The sequence below is a fragment of the Castor canadensis genome, chromosome 15 (assembly GCF_047511655.1).
Source record: "Castor canadensis chromosome 15, mCasCan1.hap1v2, whole genome shotgun sequence".
NCBI lineage: Eukaryota > Metazoa > Chordata > Mammalia > Rodentia > Castoridae > Castor > Castor canadensis.
Window position 1 is genome coordinate 72,802,598 of NC_133400.1, and position 19,180 is coordinate 72,821,777.

A 19,180-nucleotide genomic window follows, 5' to 3' on the forward strand; every position below is an offset into this window, starting at 1 on the left:
TTGTCTAATTCTGTCTGCCTTGGGTGGGTTCAGGCACCTCCCATGACTGCTTCAAAATTAGGTTTGTCTGTCCTCCCTCCATCCTTCCATCCCCCCTCCGTACCCGTCTCTCCCGCCAGTCATTAGAAGGCTTTGTCTCAAGCCCAGTGCAGGAGAGTGGCTCTTGGTAACCATAGGCAACCATGAGTCTGTGCTAGCTATTTTTGTAAGGCGCAAATCTAGCCACTAACCCAGTGGACGGGAAAATGTGCTCTAAGGGTTTTCTTGAGCAGTAAAATATTCTCTCTCACTTTTTTTTTTTTTTTCTCATTTTCTGTAGAATGATCAATCCATGGGTGAGATGCAGATAATTGGAGGCGAGGATCTTTCAACGCTGGCTGGAAAGGTTTGTTAATGTAACTCTGCTCAGTCCGCATTGAGGTCTGGGGACATCGGTGACCTTCATTTAAGGTCAGACACTCCATGCATTTCAGACACTCACCCGGGTTTGCTAATTCATGCAAATAGATGTGTGAATCTCTTTAATGATTTGTGCTTTCCAAAACGCTCCTCTTAGACTGCTTCTAGGACAGGAGGCAGACAAAATCCTTCTTCTCCTGGCCTCCAATTCCAGTCTTATTTCAGACAACAAAACCCCTGGCCCTCCTTGCTCTGTTCCTTTTTTTACTCACCCTTTCAGGCACCTTCTGAAAAAGCAAGCTTTCTCCTTTATTTGTTTGCTTTTTCTCTCTCCCCCATAGCTTTGTGCCTAAGTGCTATAGCAAGATATTTAAACAGGTTTGTTTAGATGTACAAAATTGGGGGGAGGAAGAAAAAGAACTTGTGAAGAGCACATTTTTTAGTGTTCCCCCCCCCTATTAAAAAGAACGTAACCTATTAAATTATGGAAGAAACACCTCTAATTTTAACTCGGAGTTCCAAACTACCAATAACTAATTAGAAATGAAAAGATTCTTTGGATTCTGACATAAGCCCTAACTTGGAAGGAAGGGTTGTTTTATGAAGCAGATGATATTTGTGGAAGGTGATTTGAATTGCAGATTTGCTGTGAATGTAAGCAAGTAGCCAGGCAGAGTTTGTTTGTGTTCACCTGTGCTGACCTATCTTGTGTTCACTACCCCTGAACAGCTCCCTCTTTCTGAGTAAACTGGATCAGTCCATCACATGAGCTTAACCTCTTGAGATTGTTACTGTTGTGCAATCCCGGGAAGGGAAAAGAACAGCAACACAAATACGTTATCATAAAGTTGAGAATATTTCCGAGCAACAGAACCCTGACCATACAACACCTAACTTCCCCTGACTCTGAAGACAGCATAATAGTTCCAAGTGTGAAATTGCCGTGTTGGTGTAAGTTTTGTTCCATAGCAATTGGAATTAACTTGTTAATGTTAATGCATTATAAGGCCATCATTTGATGTTACTGCGTCAGTGCATAAACTATCCTAGAAAGCTAAAATACTCAAAGCAATTTCCAGAAAGCCCTAACTTTTAACAACCTGGAGTGCTCTTTTAAACAATAAGTCGTTTTAGCACTTTGTTGTATAATGCTCTCTTATAGACTCATTACCTAAGGGGAAATACATTGCCTTGTGCTTTTGCTATAAAGTCTGTCAAAGTGACAACTGTCAAGATTCTCAAGTGAATGCCAAGAAAAACTTTGCACATAGAATTTGGGTTCCTCTCTCCTCATTCCTCATTTGGAAGTGATTTTCCTCATAGAAAAGCACTGATATTCCTTTTAGGAGCCAGAGAAGAGGCTTAGCATGGTGGTACACACCTGGAATACCAGCTACTCAGAGACAGACATCAGGAGGTTTACAGTCTAAGGCCAGGCCAGGAAAAAAATTAGTGAGACACCCATCTCAGCAAAAAACTGGGTGTAGTGGTGTACACCTGTCACCCTCGCTATATGGGGGGCATATGTAGGAGAATCAAGGTCTGAGGTCAGCAGTCAAAAGAACAATGCAGGAGGTATCACAATACCTGACTTCAAACTATATTACAAAGCAATAATAATAAAAACAGCATGGTACTGGCACAAAAACAGACATGAAGACCAGTGGAACAGAATAGAGGATCCAGATATGAAGCCACATAACTATAAGCAACTTATCTTTGACAAAGGAGCTAAAAATATACGATGGAGAAATAGCAGCCTCTTCAACAAAAACTGCTGGGAAAACTGGTTAGCAGTCTGCAAAAAACTGAAACTAGACCCATGTATATCACCCTATACCAAGATTAACTCAAAATGGATCAAGGATCTTAATATCAGACCCCAAACTCTTAAGTTGATACAAGAAAGAGTAGGAAATACTCTGGAGTTAGTAGGTATAGGTAAGAACTTTCTCAATGAAACCCCAGCAGCACAGCAACTAAGAGATAGCATAGATAAATGGGACCTCATAAAACTAAAAAGCTTCTGTTCATCAAAAGAAATGGTCTCTAAACTGAAGAGAACACCCACAGAGTGGGAGAAAATATTTGCCAATTATACATCAGACAAAGGACTGATAACCAGAATATACAGGGAACTTAAAAAACTAAATTCTCCCAAAACTAATGAACCAATAAAGAAATGGGCATGTGAACTAAACAGAACTTTCTCAAAAGAAGAAATTCAAATGGCCAGAAAACACATGAAAAAATGCTCACCATCTCTAGCAATAAAGGAAATGCAAATTAAAACCACACTAAGATTCCACCTCACCCCTGTTAGAATAGCCATCATCAGCAACACCACCAACAACAGGTGTTGGCGAGGATGCGGGGAAAAAGGAACCCTCTTACACTGTTGGTGGGAATGTAGACTAGTACAACCACTCTGGAAAAAAATTTGGAGGCTACTTAAAAAGCTGGACATCGATCTACCATTTGATCCAGCAATACCACTCTTGGGGATATACCCAAAAGACTGTTACTCCAGAGGCACCTGCACATCCATGTTTATTGCGGCACTATTCACAATAGCCAAGTTATGGAAACAGCCAAGATGCCCCAGCACTGACGAATGGATTAAGAAAATGTGGTATCTATACACAATGGAATTTTATGCAGCCATGAAGAAGAACGAAATGTTATCATTCGCTGGTAAATGGATGGAATTGGAGAACATCATTCTGAGTGAGGTTAGCCTGGCTCAAAAGACCAAAAATCGTATTTTCTCCCTCATATGTGGACATTAGATCAAGGGCAAACACAACAAGGGGATTGGACTATGAGCACATGATAAAAGCGAGAGCACACAAGGGAGGGGTGAGGATAGGTAAGACACCTAAAAAACTAGCTAGCATTTGTTGCCCTTAATGCAGAGAAACTAAAGCAGATACCTTAAAGCAACTGAGGCCAATAGGAAAAGGGGACCAGGAACTAGAGAAAAGGTTAGATTAAAAAGAATTAACCTAGAAGGTAACACCCATGCACAGGAAATCAATGTGAGTCAATGCCCTGTATAGCTATCCTTATCTCAACCTGCAAAAACCCTTGTTCCTTCCTAGTATTGCTTATACTCTCTCTACAACAAAATTAGAGATAAGGGCAAAATAGTTTCTGCTGGGTATTGAGGGGGGGAGCGGGAGGGGGTGGAGTGGGTGGTAAGGGAGGGGGTGGGGGCAGGGGGGAGAAATAAACCAAGCCTTGTATGCACATATGAATAATAAAAGAAAACTGAAAAAAAAAAGGTCTGAGGTCAGCCTGAGCAAAAGCATGAGACCCTACCTGAAAAATAACTAAAGTAAAAAAAGGGCTGGGGGGTGTGGCTCAAGTGGTAGAGTGACTGCTTAGCAATCACAAGACCCTGAGTTCAAACCCTAGTACCGAAAAGAGAGAGAGAGAGCCTGAAAGATGCTGGAGAGAAGGAGAAGGGTAGCTGCTTAACAGACATAGAGCGAGCAGAAGGGGTGATAGCACTGCCCTTCAGTGTTTTCTCTAATGGCCCCAGGAGAAAGTAGATTGTGAAAATTCCGGGGAAGATGGTAGAAACCCACCCAGTAGCACATGCAAGTAGAAATCAGCTTTAACTTCTGACTGACAGGACAAATGATTTCTTCTGGGTTACGAGGTGCTATGTGGTGGTATCTTTGCACTTTGTGTGTGCACAGATGAATTTCTGTATACATTTAAATGTGTACCAAGCAGAACCCCTTGGGCTTAGAACATACCAGGCTGGTATTTCTAAGATGGATCAGTCAACACCAGTTAGCCAGGTTCTCATCTGTCAAACCAACCTGAGTTTAAAGACTGAAGCTCAGGGTGCCTAGCTCCCATCAGAAGAAAAGGATAGACAAGACACAACAGGCTATCCCACACCATATGCTTTCAAGAATGTCTGGAATCTGTCCACTTCTGTCATCTCCCTGTCTATCACCCAAATCTTGACCCTTGCTGTGTAAAATGAGGTTTAGGTCAGAGATCAGCTAACTTTTTCTGTAAAGGGTCAGATTATAAATACTTGTGACTGCGTGGGCCAAGTCTGTGTGGCAACTCAGATCTGCCATGATAGCAGGAAAGTAGCCATAGATGACATGGAAACAAATAGACCTGGCTTGTTCCAATAAAACTTTATTTACAAAGATAGCAGTAAGACAAGTTTGGCCTGGGCCATCATTTACTAATTTTTGGTCTAGAAACCAATAAAGTGAACACCACCGAGGAGCTTATTAGAAACCCAGAAGCTCAGATCCCACCCCAGATGTACAGAATTAAGGTCCTCATTTGCAACAAATCCCCAGATCATTCCTGTGCACAGTAAATTTGGGAGCTACTGGCCTCCAGGGTGAGGTCACCATTGTCCCTCCTCCGAGCTGCTCTGACACCCACCCTAGTTTGTCCTAAACATCTACCTTCACTTAACTTCTGCCACCCTCCAAACCATCCTCCACAAAGCGGCCAAAGGGATCTTCTTACATACAAAATGGGTCACATCAGCGCCTTTCAGGGGTCTCTTCATTAGGGTTGTCAGACTCAAGAAAAGCAAAACAAAAAATAAGATTCCCAGTTAAATTTCAGTTTTCAGTAATAGATAAATTTATAGTATAACTATATCCCATGCTTATTTACTAAAAGTATGTTCAATGTAATGTTTGGGGCATGCTTAAACTAAAAAATTATGTGTTGCTTACCTGAAATCCAAATGTAAGTGGGCAGTCTGTGTGTTTACCTGGCAACCTTACTCCCAGTACTCTATGAATATGATCCAGATTTCTTACTGCCACCACATTGTCATACATCACAACCCCTTTGTCCCAGCACTATAACTACACTAGCTACATCCTTCCTGCCAAGACCTTGGACAAGCCATGGCTCCTCCTTGAAACCTATTTTATTCCTATCCCTCCTAGGTCTCAGCCTAAAGGTGTCATCAAAAATGCATACTACATACAGGATGACTTCTTTCACCCACTGTCCCAAATGAATCCCCATTCTTGCCCTCTCTATCTCCCCCCATTAATCTCTATATGTGTACCCTGTTTCCATTGGAGCCCTTTCCACACTTTGTAGTTTACTGTGGGGCCAATTTTGTATTAGCCTATCTCCCCACCAGCAAGATAATGTGAGACCATGCCTGTCTTTTTCGGCATTCTGTCTCCAGCATGGTGGACAGAGTCTGGGCCATCACAGGTTGATATAAATATTTGACAAATAGTGAGTGCCTGGTCTTTTAATAGAAAATTTTAAAAAGTTTCAGTTAATTTTGGGAAAGAGAACATAGCAGAGAGAAAAGGTAAATTTAAGCCAAATTGGCAAGTTTTCAGGTGGCAAGTGGTTAGATCCAATTGAGTTTTTGTTTGCTTTGTGATGTTGGGGATTGAACAAGGGCTAGGTAAGAGCTTTACCACCTGAGCTATGACCCCAAGCCTTTGTTGTTGTTATTTTTGAGATAAGGTGTCATTAACTTTGCCTAGGCTGACCTGGAACTCTTGATCCTCCTGCTTCCCTCTCTCAAGTACCTGGGATTATAGGTATGTATGAACCACCACATCTGGCTTCTAATTTGTATTTTAAGTAGATCCCTTTGGGCCAAACATGATGGATTATGCTTGTAATCCTAGCAACTTGGAAGGCAGATATTGGGAGGATTTTTTTTTAATTTTTATTTTATTCATATGTGCATACAATGTTTGGGTCATTTCTTCCCCCTTCCCCCACCCACTCCCTTACCCTCCCACCCCCCTTCCTCTCCCCCTTACCCCCTTGCTACCCGGCAGAAACTATTTTGCCCTTATCTCTAATTTTGTTGAAGAGAGAGTACAAGCAATAACAGGATGGACCAAGGATTTTTGACAGTTGAGATAAGGACAGCTATACAGGGAGCACACAAGGGAGGTATGAGGATAGGTAAGACACCTAAGAAACTAGACGGCATTTGTTGCCCTCAACGCAGAGAAACTAAAGCAGATACTTTGGGGCAACTGAGGCCAATAGGAGAGGGCGACCAGGACCTAGAGAAAAGGTTAGTTCAAGAAGATTTAACTTAGAAGGTAACACACATGCACAGGAAAGCAAGGCGAATAAACTTCCTATATAGCTATCCTTATCTCAACCAGCAAAAACCCTTGGTCCTTCCTATTATTGCTTATATTGCTTATATTAGGAGGATTGAGGTCTGAGGTCAGCCTAGGCAAATGGTTCTCAAGACCTCATCTCAACCAATAAAACCTGGGTATAGTGTCGCTTACCTGTCATCCCAGCTACATGGGAAAGGTAAGTAGAAGTATCAAGGTCCAGACTTGCCTGGGCAGAAATGCAAGACCCTATTCAAAAAATGGTTCAAGTTACAAAGTGCCTGCCTAGCAAGTGCAAAACCCTGAGTTCAAACCCCAGTAAATGAGAAAGAAGAAAAGAAAGAGAGAGAAGGAGGGAGGGAAGGAGGGAGAGAGGAAGGGAGGAAAAGAGGAACTTTATAAAACATAGGAACACAGTTTATCTGCGCAGTTTTGCATACCATTAGAGGTATCATGGGTTCCATAATGTCTGAAGCCTCTAAAGACATGGGAGTTAAAATATTAAGTAAAAGGAAATTCTAGACAGACCCCATGTACTTGTTCTTTCTCTTTTATTTATTTTTTTTTTCTTTTCTTGCTTGCTTGCTTTTCTTTAGCTTTCAGGGGAGGCTGGCTGAGTCATGGTTCTAAATAGGTCATTCCTGCTTAATGAAGGGAACCGTCAACAATTCAGTGAAATGGCCTTTCCAGCTCACAGTTTTAAAGCATACCCCTCAGTGTGTTGTAGCTGTCTGCACAACATGCTCTCTGGCTGATTTTTTTCCCAAAGTTGATTTAATCCTGGCACTTCATAAAATGTGTGCATCCATTAACTCAAGAAGATTTTATTCATGTTCAAGAGAAGTTTCTGAAAGGGTGGAATAAAAGCAAATGCATAGAAACAGGCCCAAATCTGGCAAGGAAGAAACACAACTAACTGTGTAGGCTGGGTGCAGGATTTCAGGAGACTCTCTCCCCCCACCCCAAAGAAGTTGCTAATCAAATGCCAGAAAGAGCATCAGAACTTGCCAGGATTTCCCCATGGCTGCCTTAATAGTTTAAACCAATTCCTTTTTACTGTAGCTCACTAAGCTGAGACCAATAATGGAAATGCCCACTGACTGGTGATTCTAGCAATTCTGTGAATTATCACATAAAATGAGATGCTGGGCTGCATTCCTTTCTCCAACGGGTTCGAGTTGGAACTCCTGCTCAGAGCCGCCATGCCTCTGATTTAGAGAGAGCACAGCAGATTAGACAAAACAACACAGTGTGCTAAGCATTTGGCGTTTTTGAGACAGAGTTTTGCTGTGTAACTCAGGCTGGCCTGGAACTCTCGATCTTCCTGCTTCAGCTTTCCGAGTGCTGGGATTACAGTTATTCCCAACTACATTCAGCTATTTTGTGTTTTAAAAATCATTTATCTTTGTCTAATTCTCTCTTCTTCCTTCCTTCTCTCCTTCTTTCCTTCTTTTTTTTGCTTTTTTTAAACTAGGAAACTCTGAGACTGGCTTTGATCTGAATCATGCAATAAAAAGGAAAGAGCACACTGAAGAGAGTCCCCGTAGAATTTTTGCCTGTGGCCCCCAGGCTGTGAATTTTACAGGCTTTTGGAGGAGGAAATGAGCTAGGTGTGATGAAATGACTAAGACAGTACCTGGCAAACATCACAGGGCAGTGAGCAGAGTTATCAGATTGGAAGAGTTTTGGAGGTACAGTGTGTTCTGAAAAAATTTCTAAGGTTGCCCACTCAAAAAATGGGAATTTTAGAAGACAGCTTAGAGCAACATTAAAAGCAGTAACTCTAAATTATTGCTTGGCTAAGGAGGAGTTACAGATCATTAAGAAAAGATGGAGGTGATGTGTCAAAAGTGGAATGAGCGAGAGAAAGTGAAATGAGGTCAGACTTGTTCATTCATTTCACAGATATTTCTCAAGGACCTACTACCACATGCCAGTCTCTGCTTTATGTGCTGATTATAGAAAGATGGCTTACTACTGTTCCCTTAGCTCTTTGGTCTAATCTTGGTATGTTAAAACATATAGTGAGGCAGGTATGGTGGTTCATGCCTGTAATCCTGGTTACTTGGGAAGTGGATAGGGGAGGATTACAAATCCCAGACCAGCCTGGGCAACATTAGTAAGACCCTAACTCAGAAACAAAGCTACAAACAAAAGGACTCAGGCGAGCTCATGAGGTAGAGCACTCTTGTGTGAGGCCCTGAGTTCAACCCCCAATACCACAAATAAATAAATAAGTAAATAAATAACAAAGAGATTAGTTTCCTTAGACAAATGAAAATGCTTCCAAAGTTGGGACCATTACACCCTCTCTACTCTTGGCCTTCATGCTACATCATCCCATGGTAAAAGTAGAAGGACAAAGAAGGAACGTGAAGGTCTTTTTCCTTATAGACGCTCACACTTGTAATCCTAGCTACTTGGGAGGCTGACATCAGGAGGACTGCGGTTCGAGGCCAGCCAGGGCAAATAGTTCAAAAGACCCCACCTCCAAAACAACTAGAGCAAAATGGACTGGAGGTGTGGCTCAAGTGGTAGAGTGCCTGCTTTGCAAACATGAAGCCTTGAGTTCAAACAAAAGGGAGAGTGAGAGAGCAAAAGGAGGCCTGTCTTGCTTTTAAAACAAGCCATTCTTGTGACAACCAGTGTACTCCTGCAGTGATGATAGTAATCTATTCCTGAGAGCAGATCACTCATGACCTCATCACCTTTTATGAGGCCCCACCTTTCAGCAGTGTTGCATGGGGGGATTAAAGTTTCTAAGACAGGAACTTTGAGGGAGGCATTCGAACCATGGCAAGATCAAGGGCAAGGTCTTATATTGAACAAATGAGCCAAAAGGTCATTTGGGAAGACTTGAACTACCCTTGGCTGTGTAGGATATTAAGAAACTATCATTTTTATGCTGGGTGCTGGTGGTTCGCATCTGTAATCGTAGCTACTCAGGAGGCAGAGATCAGGAGGATTGTGATTCAAAGCCAGTCTGTTCCTGAGACCCTATCTTGAAAAAACCCGTCACACAAAAGGACTGGTGGAGTGGCTCAAGGTGTAGGCCCTGAGTTCAAACCCCAGTACCACACAAAAAAAAATTATTTTTGTTAGATGTGATATGTTGGATGTGCATAATAGAAAATGTCATGATAACTTCAATCTATTTTAAAGCACATGAACATTTTTAAATTCTTTAAATATGATGTTTAAATAACATCAGAAGTTTAGAAAATCTTAGGGCTGGAGTGTAGCTCACTTGCTCAGCATGCATAAGGGCCCAGATTCCATCCTCAGCACTGCTAGGGATCAAATATACATATGTAATATATATAATTCATACGTGTGTGCATATACACGTATAAATATATAAATTTTATATGTGTATTTTACATATTATATATGGATCTTAAAAATACAGAAGTGACAGCCAGAAAAACAACTGAAAGCATTAAAAGGATTGCCTCTTGGAAGCAAACTGGGGAGAGAGGAGAGGTAAAGTTGGGAAGGAAAGTTTTTCTTCAAAATATTTCAATCTTAAAATGTATTTGGAAAAAAAAAATGTATTTGAGAGATTCTGATATCACACCTCCTGATCAGTACACATCCATATCCGACTTCTCACCCACCACTATTTCTTAAGGTTGTAGCCAATCCAGATTGACTCTACTGTTTTGCAAAGTTCTGAACTATCCCCTTGCAAAAAAACAGACTTAATTATTTTCAGTGCATTCTACTTAATTAGACAAGAATGCAGACTAACATATTTTAGAAAAATTCTTTATAAAGCTGAAACAAAAAAGAGAGATTGTGAGCCAGGAAATTAACCTCAACACTCTCCAAGTATTCCCATTGGGTAACAGTGTTGGTTGGTAAGCCTTAATCAAACTAAAAATGTACATCCCAACTAACTGTGTGAACTGATGGTAAAGGTATAACAAGCAACACCAGAGGGATCCTCTATCCTTGTGATTCTCAGAAGATACAGTGGCATGATCTCCTTCAAACGTGGGCAATGTAATCATGGATCTTGATGATAAAATTTAGATTTTAATGGATTAACTTCCAGAAAGCCATTTCCATGTGCTTGACATATGGTGAAAATTTAGAAGAGCTGTTGGCTGGATGAGTGGTTGATTAACATTTTTATTAATTCAGTGTTTTTTTACATTAGATATAAATAAGAAATCTGTATAAGATTTGATCTTATTTTTAAAGTGCTATGTAAACCAGAGAGATAAATGAAAGATTATCTAAAGAATAAAACTTCATTACTTGAAGGGAATAGTCCCACCTGCTTAGTTCATTGGATGGCATATTAACGCAGTCATATTTTTAAGTTGGTGGGACAGCATTGACATGTTATTACTAATCCAGGTAAGTGGTTGATCTTAACTCATTAATAAGCTTAATCCATTGTTATTCCTTCATTCAATAAATCATTGAGTATCTATAGACAGGCATTAGACTAGGGTCTAGGAATGCAATACCAAGCAAGATAAGCGTTATTCCCACCACAAAGAGTTTTGAGAGACTAATGGGGACTGCAACTATCATACAAGAAATTGAAATGAAACATACTCAGTGTTCTTAGAGCAGAAGTAGAGGAATGCCTTGTGAGCATGTAGCAAAGAACCTAACCATGCCACTAAAAATATACTCCACATCCCTCACAACTTCCTCTTACCCACCCCTATCCTCAGGGTTGAAAATCTGAGGATAAATACTGATTCCCTGGGGATTTGGGTGTCTACATGGGAACTGGGCTGTCACAACGGAATATGTGACCCATCTACCAAGCACCATCCCCGTGAGTGCAGTCTGTGTTGGCTTGTTATCCTGGTGAGCAGTGAGTAAGCTTAGCATTCCAAAGAAATGCTGAGTGGGGGCACGTGCCAGAAATATTGAAGTGGGAGGACTTATAGATAGCTCTTCGCACAGGCAGCAGGTTCTAAGATAAGCCTGCTTCCAACCTAAATATAGATCCTAAAATTGCAACACTGGGCTAGTGGACTGGCTCAAGTGGTAGAGTGCCTGCCTCGCAAGTATGAGACCCTGAGTTCAAACCCTAGTACCGCCAAAAAAAAAAAAAAAAAAGGACTAAAAATAACGCCAAAGAATTCCAGAGGAGGGACTGGTGAAATGAATCTGGAATACCTAGATTTATCTCCAATCATTTGGAAGAGATAGACAGGGAAGGACAGGCTAAGCAAATTGTGAAATTGTAACTGCAAGCAAGATGTGTATTATCTTGAGAGCCAGATTTTCATCATATTCTAAAATTATGGGTTTTGTTTATTTCAGAATGTCCTCATTGTTGAGGTAAGCTGACTTTTCCTTTTCCATACTCGGAAGTTGAAAGAATCTACTGGTGAGTTTTAAAGTGTAGAACTTGCTATCAAAGTGGTCAAGGATTGACTGAGTCCCTACTGTGTATGTGGTTCTCTAAATGGATTGTATAGAAGCCAGCAATAATCACTATCCAATAATTTAGGATGAACGCTTTGCCATAACAGTTATGGTACCTTATTCTGTTTTTATATTCAGTTCCAAATATGCCTGAATTTGTTCTTATGCCAATTTGTGAATCACACAGTTGTACGGACAAGAAAACGAACCCCCTAGAGCCAGTAAATACAATTACTGTTAAACTTATTTAACAGTAAAACCAAGGTTAGAAATCTCTTTACCCTTAGTTCAGTCTTCTTGCTAATGAACTCTAATGCTTTTAATCAATTCTCAAGTTCTTTCAGCATCAAAATCATAAATACAATCAATTAAAAGTGTTACTCTAAAGGAAAGCTATGATTTTTTTTTAATTTGTTTTTCTGTTAAAAAAAGAAAGAAAAGAGGAAAGAAAAAAAAAAGCAGCTGTATGACAGCAGTGGACTTATTCAGCAAATGGTCACTTTCTTTCAGGAGCAGACCTGTCTTATCAGCTGGCAAAAACATGGGCTTTTTTCTCAGGCTTTTGTTCCACAATTGCCTGTGTGTGCCTTGCTTGTGAGCAGTTCTTCCGGCTCCACATAACCCATGAAGTAGACCATCCAAACAAACAAATTACTCAGCCCTGGCTAAATTCAGACCCTCTGTGTTGATTAGCAGCTCCCGACAGCTGATTTCTGTCCCAAGGACAATAAATTGCATTAGCCCATTCTGTCCTAATTGTACAGCAGCAGCTTATCAGCAGAGATGAGCTCGGGCTCACTGCAGATGCAGACCCTCAGAACCCATGGCTGTCACCAGCTGCTGACCAGATACCTCTCACTCCCAGCCACAGAATCCCCTATTGAGTGGAGATGCCAAGGGGGAGGTGTTAATCCATTCAGCGTATTCAGATGTACATCCCACATCCATGAAAATTCATGTGTCTCATATTGTGTTATATCACCTCAGGGTCAAAATTTAGTCCCCCAGGGTGCCTGTGTGAGTCTCAGTGTACTCAATCAGGGGGAGCCCCACATGTTCTTGTGAGGCTGAATTTAGCTCTTCAGCATAACTGGGATGCAAGATGGAAATACTCACCAATACATCCCCCAAAGCCCAGCCTCCAGAAAGAGGTACCTAAACAAACAGAAGCAAGTCTGCTTCCTACTTTGACTCAGATTAGTTGGCATTTATAATTATCATGCATTATTAATAAGGAATAGTTCTCTGGATGAAAAAGCTGTTATATTGCACAAATACCTTTTGGTGAACTTGTCTGTCCTTTTGCCAAGGATGTTGTTGGAACGGGGAGGACCATGAAAGCACTGCTCAGCAGCATAGAGAAATACAAGCCCAACATGATTAAGGTAGCCAGGTAGGTAGAACATGCACAGTGTGATGATGTGCATTTTTACAAACAAGCCCAAAAGGGATCCCAACACAGGATGCTCTTTCCAAAGACACAGTCTCATCCAAACCACTGACCTCTTACCTGGAGCCTTATGCTTTTTGACCACAATGGAAAAATAGCCCATTTGACAGCTAACCTGAAAAGGAAGGGGACAGGAAGTGCTTTCCCGTGTTTCTGAGCCACTCTTGACCTTGACTGTGCCTACATGAGCGGCTTCCAGGACCAGCTGGAGGAGCTCTCTGCAATTGCTTGGCTCCCTTCTTTTTATACAGAACCATTGATGTAGTGCCACAGTAGCAGGTGGAGGTGTGGGCACACACTAAAACAAGGTCATGATGACACCCCACAGGCTCAAGGGAAAAAATACATCAGTGATGTTTAATTCTGTTTGCAATTCACAGACTTTATTGAGATGACTAAAGCAATTTTTTTTTTTTTTAACGATAGTTTGCTGGTAAAGAGAACATCCAGAAGTGATGGCTTTCGACCTGACTGTAAGTGTTTTGGTTTTTCGGTTTATTTTGGCGGGCTGGTGTTTCATCCATGTGAAATGTGAAATGAAAACTATGTAGGACTCATAGTCCCACAAATTCCTCCTGCCCTCTGCCTAGGAAGGACTTAGAACCCTATAAAAGCCTGACATCTTCTTATTCGAATTTTCACAGGAACTCTGTTCTGTGCACTGGATATTTTTATTGTTAGATTTTATGCAGCACCCTAACTCTAGTAACTCAGTCGATCAGTTTTGAGGTAGAGGAAGACTTACCCCCACTGGACTGACTCAGATATGTAGAATTCCTGCCTGGCAGCTGTTCCCACCAATGGCAGAGGCTCTATGGAGATTTAGAAGGATTCTCCCACCAACTTCAGGAACTGTTCCCAGACAATGCATAATGGTGACCTTTAGCAAACCTGAGTTTTAGCACAAAGAAGGGGAAATCTGAGACACCTCCAAATAAAAGTTCAGGAACACAGAGAATGAGCCAAACAGGTATCTCTAGATACTACCATCTTCACACTTGACCTCAGACATGTGTTCTGGAGGGCTGTCCTTACCTGGGGCAATTGTCCCTCCTCCCTATAATAGGACAAGTTCTAATGCCAGAAAGGATAAACAAGCATGGAGATTATTTATTATTCCAACACAAGAGGCAATTTTTTTTTCATTTGCATAGGCAAACTTGAGCTTGATTTTGGTAAATTACGTTTGCTGTAGAGCCCCTGGGATAATTTGGCTGCAGATCTCATCTGCAAGCTGAACAAACACTAGGCACAGGGAAGCACGGTATGGATGGGTCCTGTGCCAGTGACTGCATTCCCAAAACAAGTCCCAGTCCTCCGCTGGGTGTACTAACTCTGGCACATGTCACTAGGCCCAATAGTGTGTTCCTGTTGGTTTCTGTCTTCAGGAATCTAATCTGGATATCGTTAAGGTTACATGAGGTTACTAAACAGAAATTTGTGTGGAAATCATGTCAGATACTGTTATAAGATTTTAACTGAAGTTGAAAACATTCAATTCAAACATATCTATTAATTGCAGTTTTTTGTCAATTATGACAACATAAGTAAAACTGTAGCAGCTGTGACTGGGAGTGCTATAGTTTTTTTAACTAGCTCAGAATCTCTGTTTCTCTCTTTCTGGATTTCTGAGGCTTTGCAGTTTGTTTCTTTCTTTCTCAACATTGGCTCTGTTAGATGTTAATGGTCAATGTAACCTCTAATGTCTTTTCTTTTGCTTCTGCTTCTACTCTCCAAAAACAATTTCTTTTTTTGAATCAGGGTCTTGCTATAATATCTAGGCTGGCCTCAAACTTGCTATGTATTCCAGGCTAGCCTTGAACTTGCAATCCTTCTGCCTCAGCCTCTTGAGTGCTGGATTACAGACATATGCCACCACACCTGGCTCCTTTTCCTCTAGACACTGGAGAGTTTGGAGGAATCAAACAGGCTTCCTAATCAGTAACCTCATAATAGAGTTCCCTAGAAAATTGACCCCTCACTTCTAGCACTTCTATGTAGCACCCCATTAGTTTCTCCAGTCAAGAGCATCTTTGGTCATAGAGATGGAATGGTGGGGCATAGGTCACCATGCAGATAACCATCCATGCTCTACTCCCACCACAAAGTATGGTTTCATAAAAGCCAGCAAGCAAATCTCTCTCCTAGTCTACTGTAATAAACAAACTTACAAGATTCCGAAATACTGAAAGAAGCTTAAAAATCATTGGACCAAGGCACATTAACTCGATCTCAAAGTCCCTGAAGAAGGAGAGCTGTCTTGTCCCTCACGGCTCCTCTCCAGTAAAACTCATCTTCTTTTCAACAGTCTTCTTTTGATGAATCCAAGTTCCTTGTGCTGCATTTTAATCCATTTCCTCTCATTGTACCCTCATTATCGAGATAAAGAGCTAAGTAGTGTCCTCTGGATTGTGGACTCGATGACCAGCATTAAAATAACCCTTAACCTTCTCTTCTACTAGCTGGACAAATCCATTTCCTTTCATCTTGTCTCCCAGGTTTTCCTTCCAGCCCTCCAGCCAGCTGAGGAGAGTGCTATAGGGGAAATTGTTTCTCATTTGCAGTGGCCTGCACACCTAGACTTGTACCATGGTCCTGCAGTATCTCTGAATGATCCTTTATGCATTTTGGTACATTTCCTTTGGCCTTATGTTGCTTGCTTTGGAATAACAGCACCACATGACTAAGTCATACCTCCTCTTGGCTATCCACTGGGCCTTCTGACCCTTTCTCCACTCTGCACACTGAGAGTCCCATCACTCCTCATGTGGGTCAGCTTGTTTTTCTTGACTCCCCAAGTAAGCATTCTGGTTCAGGGCCCTACTCAGCTTTTCCTTTGCCTTGCTGACCATTTTTCTCATCTGTCTGCCTAAATGCAAGGTCCTCACAGTTTTAAGTGCCAACAACAGCATATGGTAACAGTATAGTTATGTATTCTTAATTTTTCCCCCTCTCTTTCTCTCTCTTTCTGTTAAGATACTGGATTTGAGATTCCAAACGTATTTGTAGTGGGATATGCCTTAGATTACAATGAATACTTCAGAGATCTGAATGTAAGTTTTGCATGCAAAACCCTAATTCTCTTTGCATAAGAATTTAACAGTGTCATCAATCTAACAGATGAATGAAATAGTAATAATGATGACTGCTATTTTGGAGATACCCTGTGTGTCAGGAATATGTTGAACACTTTGCATACATATTCCCAATTAATTCCTACCACCACCCTACATGGAAGCAAATGATGGTTATCTCTATTTGTACTAAAGAAATGGGAAGCAAAAAGCAGAACTGTGGCTCCACACTGATTTTTCTGTCTGGTCACTGACTATGCTCAACCAATCATGACAGATAGCCAATGTTCTATAAAACATTTCATGTCAGTGCTTGAAATTGAACAGGTTCCAAACACAGTGGCGTGCCACTGATAACTATTCTTCCTCTTGGGGGAATGGTCTCAACACACAGACACAGACCCCAGGGTGGGCTCCCAAGGTTGATGTGGCCCTCATCCTTGAATAGTCTAGAGGTAAACCTCTTATTCAAAGTAGACCAGTTGATGTCTTGCTCCCGGAAATTAGAAATTTCTATAAAAAGTTACAGAGACCAAAGGTTTTGAGATGTAAGCTGCTGTAATAACAGTACCCAAGAGCATTCACAAGTACGGTGTGTGAAGCTTCTGGGGTTACCCCTGGTCCTGGTTCCCAGTGGCTTCATTGCTCAGCTCCTCCTTGGATTCTGTACACTACCCCATACTCTACCAATAAATTCCCCTTTGGGGCCAACATTAGCCTGCCTCCATTTCTATCACCTGGAATAAAAATATTCGTAACATATCTCCTGTTACCCAAAAAGTGTCAAATAAGAGTCCCACTGTTATTTCTTCATTTACCCAAGCAGTTGTCATTAGTAGACTTCTTTCTTCACCAGTGATAAATATTCTGAGCCCTCAGCATTTCTAATTTGGGGCAACTTGGGGAACCAGACACAGAATAGGACTCAAAACTAAAACAACAAAGCACCTTTTGTCAAGCATTTGACTGGCTCTCTTTAGATTTTACACATGCACACAAACATACACATATGTTGAAATGAACAACGACATTTCACTATGTCATTACTGCATCACATTTTCTGTACCTCATATCTTGTGAAGGAATTAATTATTTATATCCTTTATTGTTTCAGCACATATGCGTGATCAATGAACATGGTAAAGAAAAATATCGGGTGTAAAGAAGCAAATTCCAGATACCATCATTCTAACTATTCAGGAAGCCAGCATGTAAAGTCTGTCTCCCCAGGTGGCTTCACTCAACAGGATATAAAAGAAAAAAAAGTTTTAAGAGAGAGCTTTCCTTTCTGAGATTATAATATAAAGAGTACCAAGGTTCTTAAGGAAAAGAAAGCAGTGCTTATATTGACTTGTTCCAAATTAAACACTCCACCTTGTGACTCATAGGCTCTACCCACCTTCACACTCCTGAGCTACCCCTCCTTTTGTTTCGATACAGTCATTCTGCCTAATTACTCTTCCCAGGAAAACCCCCACCCCACCTACTTACTCAAACATTTTTCACCTAACTTTTTTCATACTCTGTTTTTGTAGTATTTTACAGTGTTAAGAACCTGCAAACCACTTAACTGAAGCTCTGAGGCCATGCACTAGGAATGAAGCTAGGTTCCCATACTAAGAAAAGGAGGGAAAAGGCTACTTAATACAAATCTCTGTTTGCACATTTCTGACAGGACATTAGTATCCGCTTTGACAAAGCCTTTCAGAAGCGCAGGGTACAATGAATCTTAATGATGTTATGAAATGAGTCTTTGCTTGGTGCTGTTGATCTGAGCTTCCGGTTCGTGACGGCAGTATGTCATGTCTGCATGGATGTACTCGACTGTGTTGAATACTCTGAATTTTAATTAGAGAAAACACAATGGCAGCAAGGCTCTGTTCATGTGGGACGTGAACAAACGGCAGGAGTTTGCAATGCTCAAAACTAAGCAAGTACCAATTTTTCCTTACATGCAAAAAGATGCAGCAAATAAGGACAAGTCACTTACATATTGCCCTAAACATGAGCACAGAGGTTGAATTATTTCATGAAGTGTCCTTATAAGACTTGTCACACAATCCAAATTGCTATAAGAAATAAACATAGTTATAGAGGGTTTTTTTTTTCTGAATAACACTCTTTTTCTCCTTATCATCATTGTATGAGACGTTTTCTAATTTATGGGGAGTTTGATTGAAAATAAACTTGAGTGTCATTAGAGTTGGTTTTTTTTTTCTTGCTTCCTAAAAGGAGCAAAAGCAAAATAAATAACTAAGCAGCCTTTGTTTGATTCTGAGCCCTATGTGGTATATTGTTATTATGGTCTAGCTTCCTTTAATAAAAAAGAAGAAAACTTGTTATACTTCATATCTGCTTACTGTTTTACTTCCGCCTTCATATTTCCTATATACTTTTAGTCATTGAAATACATGTGCACCAAGAGCTTAAATATACTACTGTATTTACCTGTCCTGTGGCTTTATTTTTGTTAACCTGGATTAAGTCCAAAATATGCCCTAGTGTAAGCAAACATTAAGCCAGACTAGATCTCCTGCTTTTTCCCCTCTCCTTATGCTTGTTTTGTAAGCACAAGGAATTTTACTTGCAAAAGATTTTCCTGCATATCTTTGTGCTAGTCAGAGAAGAAAACAAACCACACCTAGCTTTCCCAAGAGGAAATCCGCAAAAGGAATCCCTTCTAGCTTTGTTCCAGAAAAGAATTGGTACCCAAGTTATAGATGAATAATTGACTATAATATTTTGTTTCTTCA

The 19,180-nt window shown here is 40.8% G+C and overlaps 1 protein-coding gene across 9 annotated transcripts in view; it reads left to right on the top strand.

Annotated features, from left to right (window-relative positions):
- The window catches only part of Prtfdc1 (phosphoribosyl transferase domain containing 1), an 89,442-nt gene extending 70,666 nt beyond the window's left edge, over positions 1–18,776 (top strand). For 6 of the 9 annotated variants that reach the window (XM_074056485.1, XM_074056489.1, XM_020151378.2 and 3 more), the window contains 6 exons: positions 320–385; positions 11,799–11,816; positions 13,214–13,296; positions 13,780–13,826; positions 16,330–16,406; positions 17,542–18,776. In XM_074056485.1, the coding sequence (XP_073912586.1) occupies positions 320–385; positions 11,799–11,816; positions 13,214–13,296; positions 13,780–13,826; positions 16,330–16,406; positions 17,542–17,589 (339 nt within the window). In that variant the 3' untranslated portion in view covers positions 17,590–18,776. The remainder of the gene's footprint in view (positions 1–319; positions 386–11,798; positions 11,817–13,213; positions 13,297–13,779; positions 13,827–16,329; positions 16,407–17,541) is intronic. The other 3 variants (XR_012442137.1, XM_074056486.1, XM_074056488.1) reach the window with 3 other exon arrangements.
- Positions 18,777–19,180: the final 404 nt, after the last annotated feature.